The sequence below is a fragment of the Nerophis lumbriciformis genome, linkage group LG01 (assembly GCF_033978685.3).
Source record: "Nerophis lumbriciformis linkage group LG01, RoL_Nlum_v2.1, whole genome shotgun sequence".
NCBI lineage: Eukaryota > Metazoa > Chordata > Actinopteri > Syngnathiformes > Syngnathidae > Nerophis > Nerophis lumbriciformis.
In genome coordinates, this window is record NC_084548.2 from 39,297,019 (window position 1) to 39,314,008 (window position 16,990).

The 16,990-nt window shown below is 44.3% G+C and overlaps 1 protein-coding gene across 1 annotated transcript; it reads left to right on the forward strand.

Moving 5' to 3' along the window:
• Nucleotides 1-6,633: 6,633 nt before the first annotated feature.
• Nucleotides 6,634-9,176, forward strand: bhlhe23 (basic helix-loop-helix family, member e23). Its single transcript, XM_061971310.1, has one exon. The coding sequence runs from the start codon at nt 6,921-6,923 to the stop codon at nt 7,605-7,607; it is 687 nt and encodes a 228-aa protein (XP_061827294.1). The 5' UTR covers nt 6,634-6,920; the 3' UTR covers nt 7,608-9,176.
• The last annotated feature ends 7,814 nt before the right edge of the window (nt 9,177-16,990 follow it).

Sequence of the window (16,990 nt, forward strand, 5' to 3'; positions counted from 1 at the left end):
TTATTTGGCTGTATTTTGGCTTACAGGTGCAGAGAATTAAGTAACTTTTAAATTAAGTAAGTAATTTTTAACTGTAACTAATTACTTTTTTAAGGTAAGATGACCAACACTGGTGGCCATATTGTTCGGTTTCGTTTGTAAACACGCTGATCTTTGCTGATCATTCATCCAGTGATACTCTTAATTCTGACGACGTGTGCGATTGTCGAGTGCCACAATCGAGGCGAGAGGGATAACAACTAGATTTTATCAAATTCGAATGGATTTTTCTAGACAGGTGGAAGCGGCTGAAAAAAAGAGTGAACAGCAAAGGCAAACGTGGACAGCTGCAATCAACCAATGATCTGTGACATGCAATGACAACTTTATAATTGTTCGGATCATTTCATTTCAGGTAATTGGGAAAATGTTGTAAGTAAAAATGCATCTAAAATAAATGACAGCCCCCCTTTGCATTAACTTGATGTGCTTGGTGGAAGAACTTTGATAGTAGTTATATTCACACAAAAAAAGAAATTGTACTCACTTCTCTCATGCAAACTGCAGCACCCACATAAAACAAAACTGATGCGACATGAGAACAGCATTCTCTCAATCCTGCCTTACAGTCATTGTGTGCTGAGATGACATTAGATTGGATATCCGTCACCATCCAGGGTGCCAAACTTGGGTGGTATCATTTCTGAGAGCGCATGACTGTAGCCTTGACGACACGATGTCCACTGAGTTTATGCAGATAAACACAAAGGTCCCGAACCCATCCACAAACAAAGCAGTCATAGTTTTTTAGACTTGTATAATTTTTAAAGTCATAAACGCCATACATACTGACACATTGTGAAACCTGTAAGCTACATTTAAACCAATGTGCGTGACACTAGGAGCAAGGACAGTGAAGTGTCTCTCCCAAGGACACAACAGCAGTTACTAGGGTGGCGATAGCTGGAATCGAACCAGGAACCCTCAAGTTGCTGACATAGCTGCTCTACCAACTGAGCCACGCCACCCAACATCTGTTTGAAATTGAATAAACTACATGTGGAACATAACATAACATAGGACTTAGTCCAAAAGGATTAAATATACTTGTTAAATAAAACATCTGCCTTGTTTTCAATTAATACTTAAGCCTACTACCCTACTGTATTTTAATGTTGGTCATTATGGTGGTACTTGGCAAGCCACGTGTTTTCTGAGGTGGTACTTGGTGAAAAAAGTTTGAGAACCACTGGTGTAGAATGGCGTTTATCATTTTGTTGCGCTTGAACTTTTCAAATGTCTCAACATCGATGGCATGCAGTAATTGAAACAACTGAAGTAGTTACTAACGCAATAGATCCTAAACAGTGTGCAGCTGCAGACTTATCTATCAAAAGCATTCGATACAATCAATCAAAATATGATAATCTACAAACTCGAACAATATGGCATAAGGGATGTACAAACGTTTGTAATTCTAAACTGGTTGAAAAGCATACCCAACCAATAGAAAGCAATGCCTAAGGCTAGGAGATCAAACATCAGACTGCTTAGCTATATCTTATGGTGTAGCCAGGTGTCAGTTCTGGACCAAAACTGTTCAATCTATATATAAATTACATCAGTAAAACCACAAAAATATGTTGGTATTATTTGCAGTTGACACAACCTACAAGAAGTAATGAAAACTATCCATCCATCCATTTTCTACTGCTTGTCCCTCTCATCATGGTAGAAATGTGAGGAACTCGCATGGCTGCCGTTTGTGTGACCCCAAGATGCAAGAACCAGGAGGAGGATGAGCAGGTAAGATGATTTTAATAATAAAACAACAGAGAAATGTAGCAATCTTGCATACAACAGTTCCTAACATAGTCTATCGTCGAGCACTGAGGAGTGCTCGAGTGAAAACATAAATAGACATATGCTGATTGGCAGCAGGTGTGGACCGGCTGCCAATCAACGGCAGGTGAGGGGAAAACAGTGCTCAGCGGAACCAACAGGAAATATAACAAAATAAGAGCACTGACAGGAAGTAAATACAAAAACATGGAAACAAACCGAAATGAAGTGACAGATCGTCACAAGAAATGAATAAACTTCAGAGATGGTTTGATAAAAACAGATTATCCTTGAATTTAAGCAAAACCATATAATGTTATTCAGAAAAAGTAATATACATATTGTACTCAAACTTTAATACAAATAGATGGTGTCGGCATTGACAGAGTAAGAAAAAACACGTTTTACGAGTTTTATATGCCAATAAAATGGTAACCACACATCAAGTATACAATGGTAAGGGGCAAGAAATAATTAATTATTGAATAAGGCAAACGGAATCTTGAATCAAAAATCACTCCATAATCTGTACTGTTCTTTGGTGTTCCCATGCAGGAAATGTTTTGTAGCGGTATGGAAAAAAGAATTAAAAAAGTACAACTTCATTCACTGGGAGTGCTGCAGAAAAGAGCAGTTAGGATAAGTCATATTGGATGTAGGGAACATACAAACTCATTTTTTTAATCAAATCTAAAATACTAAAATATATAGATCTTGAATACTTTAGAATGCAATAATCATGTACAATGCATACAACAACAATAACCAGTTTCATAAAATGTAAAATAATTATTATCAACAAGAGATATGAAATACAATGTCAGCAATAAAAATTAGTTAAAGCATTTGTACGCCCACACAAAATTAAAAGTATTTAGTACATCCGTATGTGGAATTAAATTATGGAATGGATTAGATAATGACTTTAAGCAATGTACAAATATGAGTCAATTTAAGAGGTATAATAAGCATATGGTTTTCACAAAGTATAACAAAGATGTTGAAGAAAGGTGTCTTATAACAATATCAGACACTTTTATGGGACAGGAGTGGGATCAAATGCTTTGCATCTTCCTTCTCCTTTTTGGACCTATTGAATTGTGAAATGCAAGCATTATTGTTCATTGTGCTGTACAATGTTTTAACATGGTCCAAATAAATACATTGATTGATTGATTGATTGATTTATTGATTGATCGAAGAATGTTTTCTTCCCATAGTGCTCATTTGAACCACCACATATCCTCAATTTACTGATACACCATTATCACCACAGGGTGGCACTACAATTCTCAACAGAAGGCAGTGGGAACAAAGCTCAGACAATGAAGTTTCATTCTTTGTTACTTACTTACTTAATCCTCTTTGTGACGGGACATAAGGCTTCGACGATCTGCCTCCATCTGGACCTGTCTTGAGCAACATGCTGTGCCTCGCCCCAGGTTAGGTTCATCTCCTTCAGCTCAGCTGTCACCGTACGCTGCCACGTGTTCTTGGGCCGGCCTTGCTTCCTTTTCCCAGGTGGAGTCCAACGTAGTGCAATCTTGGGGATGCGGTCTTGGTCCATCCTCAGAACATGCCCAAGCCATTGGAATCGGCGGCATTTGATCTCTAGCACCACACTGTTGCACTTGGTCTTCTTGTATAGATGTGCATTGGATATTTTCTCGGGCCAGAAGATTCAACAGAGTTTCCTGAGGCATCCATTGTGGAAGGCTTCGACTTTTTTCATTCTTTGTAGAGTATATCATTGTCACTGTCATGGTTAATATTCATACTAATATGTTTGACAAAGATGTGTGGAAGTGAATAAGTTTGACCCAGCAGGTAGATTCAAAAATGTTTTACAGACTGATTCCGATGTTTTAAGTGACACTCCAAGATGGGGAATTATATATTTATAATCAGCATTCAATCAAAAGACAAAACATTTGATTATTTTATCATTTACCTCACTTGTGAATAAAGTACCCTCAAAGTATATGTTTACTCTTGGCTATTGACTTTGACAACATGGCAACAAACTGTGTACTTTCAACGCCTGGAGTGCACATACAGTTCCCTTGGAGCTCAGTAATAGGAACTAATGGACATATTTTTCCTCACAAGACATTAATATGCTTGTTTATTGTGTAAGAATTTGAGGTCTCTTTCTTGTTATTTGCTTCCATGTAAATGATGCAAAAGCAACTAACACTTACCTTGTCGTTATTTTGATGTTACCATGACTGACAACAGTCCACACTTGTCTTATCCTTCTGTTCAAGGAGGTGGGGTTTTCCTCGGCCTTCTTCACATTGCTTGTAAACTTACTGGTGCAAGCAAAAAGTGGCTTGAAAAACGAATTAAAGACTTCTCTAACTGTAATTGATCCCACTCTCTTTAATTTCCTCATATAGTTTGTTTTAAATTGTATTTTGATGTTGAGTCAACCGGTTTGTCTGAAGCACTTCATTACGTTATTGGCCAACATGACAGTAATCGTCCATACATCAATACATGTTCGAGACTGTGTCTTCACATAGGTCAAAGGTGAGCTGGAGCCTGCGTGACTTTGAGGGAGAGACAGGTACATTCTGGAACCAGGGGCGTCAAACTCATTTTTATCGTGGGCTATACATTACAGTCACAGAAGCCCTCAGATGGCAGCCTCATCTTAATATTCAGAAGGGTGTAACGATTGATCGATATGTCGATGGATTGATTAATATTCCAAAATTTCAAGTACCGTATTTTTCAGAGTGTAAGTCGCACCGGAGTATAAGTCGCACCTGCCGAAATTGCATAATAAAGAAGGAAAAAAACATATATAAGTCGCACTGGAGCCCGACCAAACTATGAAAAAAACTGCGACTTATTGTCCGAAAAATACGGTATAAAGGTATGTGGTCGGGAAGTTTGCCTTTCGGAAGATAGGTATCGATCCTTTTAAAAGGGAGTCGATCGTTTTTAGCGATACTAGAAAAAGGAAAACATTGGATTTAAGAATGGCATACTTTATGTGAGGTATAGGACTTTTAAAAATAAAGATGTTAAACATTAAGTCTCTGTGCCGATCTGTTGCGTCATTGAAACAAAAAATTGCGGATAGTCCAGCGGCTACAACATGATTGCAAAAGCAACAACAGATAAAAACAACACAATAATATGAAGCAGCAACACAACTTTAAGTTACAAAAGAACACAAATTTGGGAACTCTTGGAGAACTTTGTTGAGCAGGTTAAAATGTTGTTCACTGTAGTTGTATTGAGAATTGCTTGAATGTTGAAAATGTGAGCAGATAAGATGTGTTAATTCAACTTAAAGTGTTGGTTGCATTTTGTTCGAACAAGATGTGAATGCACTGGCCGTAAAGTCACTTTGGTTGGATTTTTTTTTGCTAAAAAGTTACTGAGTCGATTTCATCGTGTCAATCTAAAAAAATGTATTGTCCCTGAATCATATTGGCAACCACAAATTCTGAATCGCATCAAATCGTTGTTAACGAGCCATTACACCCCTCTGGTGCATCTGCCTCACAATACGAAGGTCCTGAGTAGTCTTGGGTTCAATCCCGGGCTCGGGATCTTTCTGTGTGGAGTTTGCATGTTCTCCCCGTGACTGCGTGGGTTCCCTCCGGGTACTCCGGCTTCCTCCCACTTCCAAAAACATGCACCTGGGGATAGGTTGATTGGCAACACTAAATTGGCCCTAGTGTGTGAATGTGAGTGTGAATGTTGTCTGTCTATCTGTGTTGGCCCTGCGATGAGGTGGCGACTTGTCCAGGGTGTACCCCGCCTTCCGCCCGATTGTAGCTGAGATAGGCTCCAGCGACCCCAAAAGGGAATAAGCGGTAGAAAATGGATGGATGGATGGATACACCCCTCTGAGTCAGTCCCGTCCAGGATTTCATACAAAGGGCAGGCAGCTAATGGCCCCCGGGCCGCACTTTGGACTGATTCAGAGTAACCAGTTAACCAATGTTTTTGGTAGCAGGAAGAAAACCAGAGAAAACCCATGCAAGCAAAGAGAGAATATGTCTACACTGAGATTCCCAAACAGACATCAAACCCCTCACAAATAAACTTGAAATCGTCACTTTTACAATTTGGGAACATAACCGTAACCTTGCGGCCCTGGAAAAGGCAGCACACACACACACACTCACACACACACACACTCATACACTTAAACACACACACACACACACACACACACACACACACACACACACACACACACACACACACACACACACACACACACACTGTTCCATGGTGTACAGTAAATCATCTTGACATAACAGTTATATTTGTGTCTTGATTTTGAGGTCGCAAAGGCAGTTTTTGAGGACAGTAAATATATTTTACAAGCACAGACATTATCTTTTGAAAATAAAATAAACTCAAGCAAAAGTAGAATAGCTTGAAAAGAAATGTATTTTGTGCACAGTAAAAGTGTTTGCATGTTTGCTGCATCCATATCAACACTCCATAGTTCCTGCTTTCTGCACAGTCAGACCCATGAGCTTTCTGCGCACTAAATACATTTTTATTTGCTCAAGCATTTTTATTTTTTGCTTGAGGTACATTTATTTTCAGTGCTGGCAAAATATATTTTCTGTCCTCAAAATCTGCCTTTGCGACCTCCAAATTAAGACGCAAATATAACACCATAAGTGGGCTACATGTCACTTTTTGTTACAATGATCACTCCCAGTGACTGAAGACTGGACAGGACTCGCTCCTCCACTTAATTAAACGCTTCTCCTGATTGGAGGAGCGCGTAATCCCGGCGGGCTTGCTCGCCTACTAACGTGCGCGCAGGGCAGGGTGCGAGCCTTAGTTTGCCCAAGGCGAGGGAGGGCGAGAGAGGCGGGGAGCGAGCGCACGCCATCATCCGAGCACACTTGGACAAGTTCGATTCCAAGTTGTTGTTGTTGTTGGCGGTGGGCTACGCGCGCAACAGCAGCGAGGAGCGGCGTGCACATGTAGCTTTCACTTTCCACTGCCTCCTTCTTCAAGAGTCACCACAGAGGGAAGGGACGAGGCCAGGCGGGACAGGCGTCATTCCAGTTCCTAAAAGCCAACGGAAAGTAGACTATTTGAAGAAGAAGAAGATGAACGCCAGCGACGAGAACCTGCTCAAGTCCATCAGCAACGACGCGCTCCTCGACCTGACGCAGCGCTACGGTCAGTCCGCCTTCGGCTTCGGCGCCGCTCACGGTGCAGGAAGCCCGGGTCGCTTCCCTCTCACGCCGGCCGCCGACTTCCTGAGCGGGCAGACGGCCAAGTCCAACGAGAGCGGCGGAGAGCACACCAGCGACGACGAGGACGGCTTCGACTCCCTGGAGTCGCGGAAAAGAGGCGTTCCGTTCGGGGACGACAAGCCCGGGGGTCCCCTGGCCAAGAAGTCCAAGGAGCAGCGCTCTCTGCGGCTCAGCATCAACGCCCGGGAGAGGCGGAGGATGCACGACCTCAACGACGCGCTGGACGGCCTGAGAGCCGTCATCCCTTACGCCCACAGTCCGTCGGTGAGAAAACTCTCCAAAATAGCGACTCTGCTCCTGGCCAAGAACTACATCCTCATGCAGGCTCAGGCTCTGGAGGAGATGCGGCGGCTGGTGGCCTACCTCAACCAGGGACAGAGCCTCTCCTCCCCGATCCCCACCGCCCTGGCGCCTTTCGGCCAGGCCGCCGCCGTGTACCCTTTCTCGGGCTCGGCCCTGGCCAACTGTGCCGACAAGTGCTCTACTTTCTCCGGTACACCGTCCACTCTCTTCAAACATTGTAACGACAAGCCTTGATCTGTCCCAAGTGTCTTTTCCCCCTGAACTTTTCAACCATTCTGAATCAGCACTGCTCTTTCATTCCCTCTAGTTATTTTGAAATCATGCTGTGGGATTAAAAAAAAAGAAAGTATAATCTTGCATAATTTTGATCAAGTAATGCTGCAATGTAACGAAAACCGCATAGGTATAAATTGGTTAGGCCTTCTTATAAAGTCAAGCCCTAAATGAGACCAGGCCATGTCCAAATGTTCTATTATTTTTGAATTGATGTTATCTATGCAACATCCAACAACAACACATATAAGCAGAGTGACTTTTTAATTTCCACAAAATAATTTCACTTCATGTTTTGTTGCCTATTTTTTTCCAGAATAATGTATTATTTTTGTCAAGGTCTTGCACATGTCACATGATTGTATTGTTCAAATGTGGGAAAAATTTTTACAAACAATGCTAATACACTCATGGCGTGCAATTAAAAAAGTGTTTTCGGTTGAGTTGCAACATGAATTTCATTAATTGTTTACATGTGTTTATAATTAAAAAAAAGTCATATATATGATTGGACTCGTTTTGATTCATTTACAATGCAGGTTCTGTGCAATTTGCCTATGGTCAATATCATAGTTTTACTATTGTTAAACACTAAAGAATGGCATTTTTTTTACATGAAAGTAAGAGCAAATAAGACTAATCCTTTAAATAACAAATTCATAAAATTATTCCTGGTGGGTAAGTGACTCTCAAAATGAATTTGAAGCTTTGCTGTCTTGCAAGAGAACCTCCGTGCTGGTGGGTCCACTTTGGCAAGCAGGGTCGGTGGCATGAAGGGGGGAGAGCGTAAGAGCCGCCCGGGGCCACCCAGGACCTGTCTCTGGGTATTTGGCTGATCTCAGGCTCCCATGGCGCGCTCTTACACCCCGGACAGCTATTAGCACGATTTCAGCTCCTGTCTGCCTGCTTCACTTTAGGCGGGGAACGTTGCAAGGCCATGTTTTCTTACATGGGGTGAATTTGGAAAAAAAAACAATTATTAAAACACCTTTAACAAATAAGTGTTTACTGTATCTTCTACACCAAAATGTGGCGGTTGGTATTTTAATGCATGTGCCTTAATTCCAGCTGGCTCAGTAATTTCATCTAAATTTAAATGTATAACTGAATAAGGTGCATTTGACTAAATCATAATTTTTTATATTGCAAACCAACTGTTTGTTGTTTTTGCCCTGTTTAAGTCTGTTTTCATATCAGACATTAAGAGTCTCTCTTTCTGCAATTTAGCTGCATGTCACAACAGCAGCCCCGCATGGCATCTTAAATTGCCCCCACTGATGACAAGTGACTTGTCAGTGGCCCCACATCAGGGATGTGATGTGACACACACTAGGATGCCCTGGCCCATGCAGTGCTACCTTATTGTCATAAATTGATATGGTTGCTTTTTTTGTTGCATGAATGGATGTGTGTGTGTGTGTGTGTGTGTGTGTGTGTGTGTGTGTGTGTGTGTGTGTGTGTGTGAGTGTGTGTGTGTGTGTGTGTGTGTGTGTGTGTGTGTGTGTCCAGGTGATATAAATGCTGTATTGTTCCCGTATAAGTGATCATCTTTTGACTATATAGTAAATGTTTTTGGTTTTGTTTGTGGTCTTCTCAAACATTTTAGCCACGCAATAAACTGATGCACACTTATAAAAATCTAGTATTGTTTTGTGTCCAATCCATCTTGCTTGGAAAGTTTTGAATCCTACACGTGACAGTGGATTTCTATTGTATTGTTCATATTTTGTATTTATGTATATTTATATTGTTATAATAATATAAGAACATGTTTAAATTTAATGACAACTTGCTGTTAAAGGGGATGCATACCATGTAAACAAATTACGCTTGTGCAAGTTGCAAATTGCAATTTGGATATTATTCAATGTTATTAAAAAAAAATAAAATTGGAATGCATAACCTGGAATGCCAAATTAAGCTAATTTTGCACAGTTATGGTTATACAAATTTAGAATTCCCCTTGTTGGACTGTAATTTGATTTAAAAAAAATAAAAAAATGCATTCATGTTTTGCACCAATGTCCACTCAGCACAGGACAATTTTCACTTGTTGAATGCCCACAGCAAAATGAATACTAATGGAATCATTTAAGAGTACACATTCTATATTAATATGTCATTTATTGTCTGACAGTGCCTTCATGCAGACCAGCCCAGTCAGCGAACTACTAGCCTTCTGGCGCCTTCATGGTGCTGCAGTCCGGACAGACTGTGTGATGTCTGCAAACATTTGTGTTTGTTCTCATTGGGATCGAAAGAGAGTGATTTCATTAGCATGGCTCCTAGCTTTGAGGTATGTTTTTGTGCTTTTCTCCAACCCGATGCTATGGTACTAAAACCATATGCCCTTAAGTGTGTACCTCTGCCTAATGCTTCTGACAGGGCTGTTTTCTCTAATTAAGTTCTCTCTATGTGCAAGCTTATGCGTCCGATGCACATTGTAGCACTTCGTCTCAAACACACATGCACACACACACACACTACTATACCAACAACCATGGGCCTCCAAGGAAAATGAGCATGCTTCAGCTGTGATTATACTTACTGTGGAGGACCAAAGGGGATTTTTTAAACATTGATTTGTTTTTATTAAAATGTGGTATAGCCTAATGAAGATGTGTGCAGGTTCACAAGAGACCTGTGTAGGTGAGGTTCTGGTGCCTATTGGTGAAACTATAAGAAATATTCCAGTACCAATATCACCCATCGTTTATAACCCCCCAACTTCTTCTGTGACGTCACAGTCCGCCGTTCCTCCAGTCCTGCGTTGTCGGAAACAATGAGCGGGTGAGTCAGTTGGTTCTGAGGAGCCATGTGATTCGGGGCGACATCGCTGCGAGTGCAGTGAAACAGGTCGAGGCCCTTCACTCGCTAATCAGACTTCTAAGAGGGTGAGGAGGGGGTGTTGGCTTGCACGTGCGCGTCGTGTTTGTGTTCATGAGGCCACACGGAGCATTTTGCCTGACGCCACAGGGCACCTGACACGATGTGTGGTAGACCCAGACAGTGTTGCAGGGGCTAAAGTGGGCTTAGTGGAAATGTGCACCGGGTGGGTTATTATTGCTGAGTGATGTTGTGATCCTTTCTTATGATATCTATCCCAAGAGGACCTCCCTGACACTTTTTTGAGCACTTTCTCATACGTGCCTAGTGTGTTTTGTCCCCCCGCAACCAACCCACTTTTTCTCTCACCATCACTCTTCCCCATTTAGCTTGTAGTCTTGACAGAGAATAGGAGCTGACAAACGGGGGCATGCGTTACTGTAGCGAGGCCTAATCTCTGTAATGGCCCCACAGATACTGGGCTGGTGGTGAGCAAACACACACAAACACACACATGCAAACACATACACACCTTAACTGGCTGGACGAATGTACATGCACAGCCCTGAGGTCAAGTCTCATCTCCATGCTCATCCATTTGTAGACACTGTACTGCTCGGTGTCTCGTTCTCTGTCTCACACACACGCACACACACACACACACACACATACACACACACATTTACACACACGCATAGAGCGACCAAGCACCCGTCTTCCTGTTTAGTACCAGCTGAGTAGCACCCTGATTTTGTGGGGAGCGGGGGGAGCTCGTTATCCTCATTAATTAATGACAAAAGCGATGTAATTGGCCATCCATAATCCTCCATGTGGAGGCAGTGTGACAGGCAGAGATGCTTCTAAACACACACTCACACACGTACACACTGATAATGAAGACGCTTCATCCTGGTTGTGTCTTAAGTGTGTTGCTAATGATGCTCATGTAAAGGTAGACTGCCTTGTAATGAAGTAAGGCCACATATATTCAATGAACTGAAAGTATGTCACTTGATTTGATCAATGTTATGTGATTGTGGAGGACCAGGCTGCAACATGCTGTGAATCCCCCAGCCTCCCACTCCTGCCCCCCCTGCCCTCTCTTTCCACACATTTGAATGAGAAGACAAGATTAATAGCAGTTCCTGTCGCCGACAAGTCTAATTAAAAGCATCGGAACATGCACATGGCCAAGGATCAGTGGCTTTTAATGAGGAGCTTGTTGGCTGATTTGGGCCTCATTCTCTGCTTAATAAGGCCAGTTTAACAAGTAATTTTGGTGGGATGTGACTCCTTTAAACCTGTTCATTATCAAGGAGATCGTTTCACTTAAGTACTTCAGGAAACGCTGTGTTTAATTAATATTGTGGCGAGCATGTGGGTTATCTGACAGCCAGGAATGGCGGACCATGAGCAAAGTGAGCTCAGGAGCTAAAATTGATGAAGAACTTTCAAGGGCACAGATTTCATTAAGCGGGTTCATTACGGTCCAAATAACTCTTCCTGTCATTCCACTGATTCGGTCGTAACGCACACGCACCCACTCGCCCACACACACACGTACACGCCAAATGATTGTAACGCGCTTATACAGGATGCTACAGAGCACTCTGATCTGTGCAGTATTTGTTTTGCATTTTCTTTTGCCAGAGTTCAACAGCACAGATTTAAAGGTCAAGCAGTTTAAGGGCTTGCGAGCAACTTTCACTCCGCGCCATGAGGAACCCACCCAAAACACGAAGGTTACAAAGCTCTTACTGCCTCTTCATCCCATTGTGATAATCTTCTTAGTCCCCCGACTCTACTGTTCAATATGTAGAGAGCAGAGAAGAGCTGGACTTGAGGGGCTTGAAGTGCCCAGAGGCTCAGTTCTCAGGATTTTCCTCTCTAGGACCAATTACCTCACGCAAACTGTTGCAACACTTTACGCTATGACATGCCGACCCGTTATTTTTCATCCTTTTATTTTGCCTTGTTATGCTAATCTGGCTTTGTTGCAATGCAGTGTTGTGTTGGCATTGCTATCACTTCTCTGTTTTTCTGTCGTCCTACCGTCTCAAGTGCTTTAAACATTGGTTGCACCAAGCAGGTCAGTGTACAGTCTGGTACAAAATATGTTGCATTACCTTTTCATTGTAAAGGGTCCAGAAATAACCCATTTTTAATATCCTTCCATTGTATCACTGGCATTGTATGCTTGTTTTGAGTGGATCAGAACACACGAATGCCAATCTGAATTAGATACCATAAATATAGCTCACATGCATGTAGAGCAAGGGTCTCATACAGGTGGTAAGCGATCCTTGCTCTACATGATTTCTGTATATATTATCCTGTTCTGCATCACAGCAAAGCCTACAGATTGATAGACATCATTGTATTAGTCTGACACACAACAGCTAGTGTTAGAGTGTTCAGTCAACCTAACAAACATGTTGTCAGACAGTCTGGAGAACACTTACAAGCCCAGGGAGAACATGAACACCTCACAAAAAAGCTGGAGTTGAGATTAAAACCAATAACAAATATTTCATAAGCATTTATCATGCAATCATGAATTGATGACATATGTTTGTCTCCTAATCTGTGTGTGTGTGTGTGTGCGTGTGTGTGTGTGTGTGTGTGTGTGTGTGTGTGTGTGTGTGTGTGTGTGTCTGTGTGTGTGTGTGTGTGTGTGTGTGTGTGTGTATGTGTGTTTACACATTATAATAATATAATGAAGATATAATTAAGAATTATTATAATTGACTATTAAGAGTATGTGAAAGTTGAACTGCTGCCTTGTTTACTTATGTGACAACCTATTTAAAACGCTGTAATCAATCAGAAATATCAAGCAGCTAAAAGTCAAACATTAATAACTGTGGAGAGAATGTTGTGCATTTTTCCCATTATGCCTTGCAATAATGGGAAAAATGGGTGTAATTTCGAATTGTTTATGGTGACGGGACATTGTTTTTAAATAATATCCACAATGTTCAGTGAGCAGGTTGTGTTATGTGTGACCATGTAGGTTGACTTTGCGTGCTGGTTGAATTATTTTTCTTCACCTTGACTAAGAGAGGTTGTTTGGATTGGGTCATATAACTCAATAATGTGCTGTAAAAGACAATTAAGAGCACATCATGGTCACTACTCTGAGTTTCCCACTTAATCAACAAAATGGCGAGGGTTTGCCACCTATCAGACCCCATAGGTATTTATATTTTAAGGGGAACTGAGCTGCCACCTTACCGTGGTCGAGATGTTTGCGTGTCCCAATGATCCTAGGAGCTATATTGTCCGGGGGCTTTCATGCCCCCTGGTAGGGTCTCCCAAGACAAACAGGTCCTAGGTGAGGGATCAGACAAAGAGCAGCTCGAAGACTTCTATGGGAATGCAACAACAAAGACTCAGATTTCCCTCGCCCGGACGCGGGTCACCGGGGCCCCCCTCTGGAGCCAGGCCCGGAGTTGGGGCACGATGGCGAGCGCCTGGTGGCCGGGGGCAACAAGAATTGCTACCCCAGCCGGTCCCCATGGGGCCCGGCCGGGCACAGCCCGAAGAGGCAACGTGGGTCACCCCTCCAATGGGCTCACCACTCATGGGAGGGGCCATAAAGGTTGGGTGCATTGTGACCTGGGCGGAAGCCGAAGGCAGGACACTTGGCGGTCTGATCCTCGGCTACATAAGTTAGCTCTTGGGACGTGGAACGTCACCTCGCTGGGGGGAGGGGGCCTGAGCTAGTGCGCGAGGTAGAGAAGTTCCGGCTGGATATAGTCGGACTCACTTCGACGCACAGCAAGGGCTCTGGAACCAGTTCACTCGAGAGGGGATGGACTCTCTTCCACACTGGCGTTGCACGCAGTGAGAGGAGACGAGCTGGGGTAGCAATTCTTGTTGCCCCCGGCTCAAAGCCTGCACGTTGGAGTTCAACCCAGTGGACAAGAGGGTAGCCTCTCTCCGCCTTCGGGTGGGGGGGAGGATCCTGACTGTTGTTTGTGCTTACGCACCAAACAGCAGTTCAGAGTACCCACCCTTTTTGGATACACTCGAGGGAGTACTGGAGAGTGCCCCCCCCACCCCCGGGTGATTCCTTTGTCCTACTGGGGACTTCAACGCTCATGTTGGCAGCGACAGTGAAACCTGGAGCGGCGTGATTGGGATGAATGGCCGCCCGGATCTGAACCCGAGTGGTGTTTTGTTATTGGACTTTTGTGCTTGTCACAGATTGTCCATAACAAACACCATGTTCAAACATAAGGGTGTCCATATGTGCACTTGGCACCAGGACACACTAGGCCGCAGTTCCATGATCAACTTTGTAGTTGTGTCATCGGATTTGCGGCCTCATGTTTTGGACACTCGGGTGAAGAGAGCGGCGGAGCTTTCTACCGATCACCACCTGGTGGTGAGTTGGCTGCGATGGTGGGGGAGGATGCCGGACAGACCTGGCAGGCCCAAACGCATTGTGGGTTTCTGCTGGGAACGTCTGGCAGAGTCTCCTGTCAGAGAGAGTTTCAATTCCCACCTCCGGAAGAACTTTGAACATGTCACAAGGGAGGTGCTGGACATTGAGTCCGAGTGGACCATGTTCCGCACCTCTATTGTCGAGGCGGCTGATTGGAGCTGTGGCCGCAAGGTAGTTGGTGCCTGTTGTGGCGGTAATCCTTGAACCCGTTGGTAGACACCAGCGGTGAGGGATGCCGTCGAGCTGAAGAAGGAGTCCTATCGGGTTCTTTTGGCTCATAAGACTCCGGAGGCAGTGGATAGGTACCGACAGGCGGTGTGCGGCTTCAGCGGTCGCGGAGGCAAAAACTCGGACATGGGAGGAGTTCAGGGAAGCCATGGAAAACGACTTCCGGACGGCTTCGAAGCGATTCTGGACCACCATCCGCCGCCTCAGGAAGGGGAGGCAGTGCACTGTCAACACCGTGTCTGGTGCGGATGGTGTTCTGCTGACCTCGATTGACTGACTGACAAGAATCTGCAGCATCGCATGGACATCGGAGGCGGTACCTCTGGATTGGCAGTCCGGGGTGGTGGTTCCTCTCTTTAAGAAGGGGACCGGAGGGTATGTTCCAACTATCGCGGGATCACACTCCTCAGCCTTCCCGGTAAGGTTTATTCAGGTATACTGGAGAGGAGGCTACGCCGGATAGTCGAACCTCGGATTCAGGAGAAACAGTGTGGTTTTCGTCCCGGTCGTGGAATTGTGGACCAGCTCTATACTCTCGGCAGGGTTCTTGAGAGTGCGTGGGAGATTTCCCAAACAGTCTACATGTGCTTTGTGGACTTGGAGAAGGCATTCGACCATGTCCCTTGGGAAGTTCTGTGGGGAGTGCTCAGAGAGTATGGGGTAACGGACTGTCTGATTGTGGCGGTTCGCTCCCTGTACAATCGGTGTCAGAGCTTGATCCGGCAGCAAGTCGGACACGTTTCCAGTGAGGGTTGGACTCCACCAAGGCTGCCCTTTGTCACCGATTCTGTTCATAACTTTTACGGAAAGAATTTCTAGGCGCAGTCAAGGCGTTGAGGAGATCCGGTTTGGTGGCTGCAGGATTAGGTCTCTGCTTTTTGCAGATGATGTGGTTCTGATGGCTTCATTTGACCAGGATCTTCAGCTCTCACTTGATCGGTTCGCAGCCGAGTGTGAAGCGACTGGGATGAGATTTAGCACCTCCAAGTCCAAGTCCATGGTTCTTGCCCGGAAAACGCTGGAGTGCCATCTCCGGGTTCGGGAGGAGACCCTGCCCCAAGTGGAGGAGTTCAAGTATCTAGGAGTCTTGTTCACGAGTGAGGGAAGAGTGGATCGTGAGATCGACAGGCGGCTCGGTGTGGCGTCTTCAGTAATGCGGACGCTGTATCGATCCGTTGTGGTGAAGAAGGAGCTGAGCCGGAAGGCAAAGCTCTCAATTTACCGGTCGATCTACGTTCCCATCCTCACCTATGGTCATGAGCTTTGGGTTATGACCGAAAAAACAAGATCACGGGTACAAGCGGCCAAAATGAGTTTCCTCCGCCGGGTGGTGGGGCGCTCCCTTAGAGATAGGGTGAGAAGCTCTGCCATCCGGGGGGAGCTCAAAGTAAATCGGCTACTTCTCCACATTGAGAGTAGCCAGATGAGGTGGTTCGGGCATCTGGTCAGGATGCCACCCTAACGCCTCCCTCGGGAGGTGTTTAGGGCACGTCCGACCGGTAGGAGGCCACGGGGAAGACCCAGGACACGTTGGGAAGACTATGTCTCCCGGCTCGGGATCCCCCGGGAAGAGCTGGACGAAGTGGCTGGGGAGAGGAAAGTCTGGGCTTCCCTGCTTAGGCTGCTTCCCCCGCGACCCGACCTCGGATAAGCGGGAGAAGATGGATGGATGGATGGATGGGGAACTGAACTTTTTTTTTAAATGTTGCCTATCGTTCACAATCATTATGAAAGACATGGCGATGGGTGGATTTAAAAAAAAAAAAGCATTCTTAATCTCAAATAAACGCAAATGTAAACGTAAGGCCTGCTTACGTTGGAATAGAAGCTCCACTTTTCT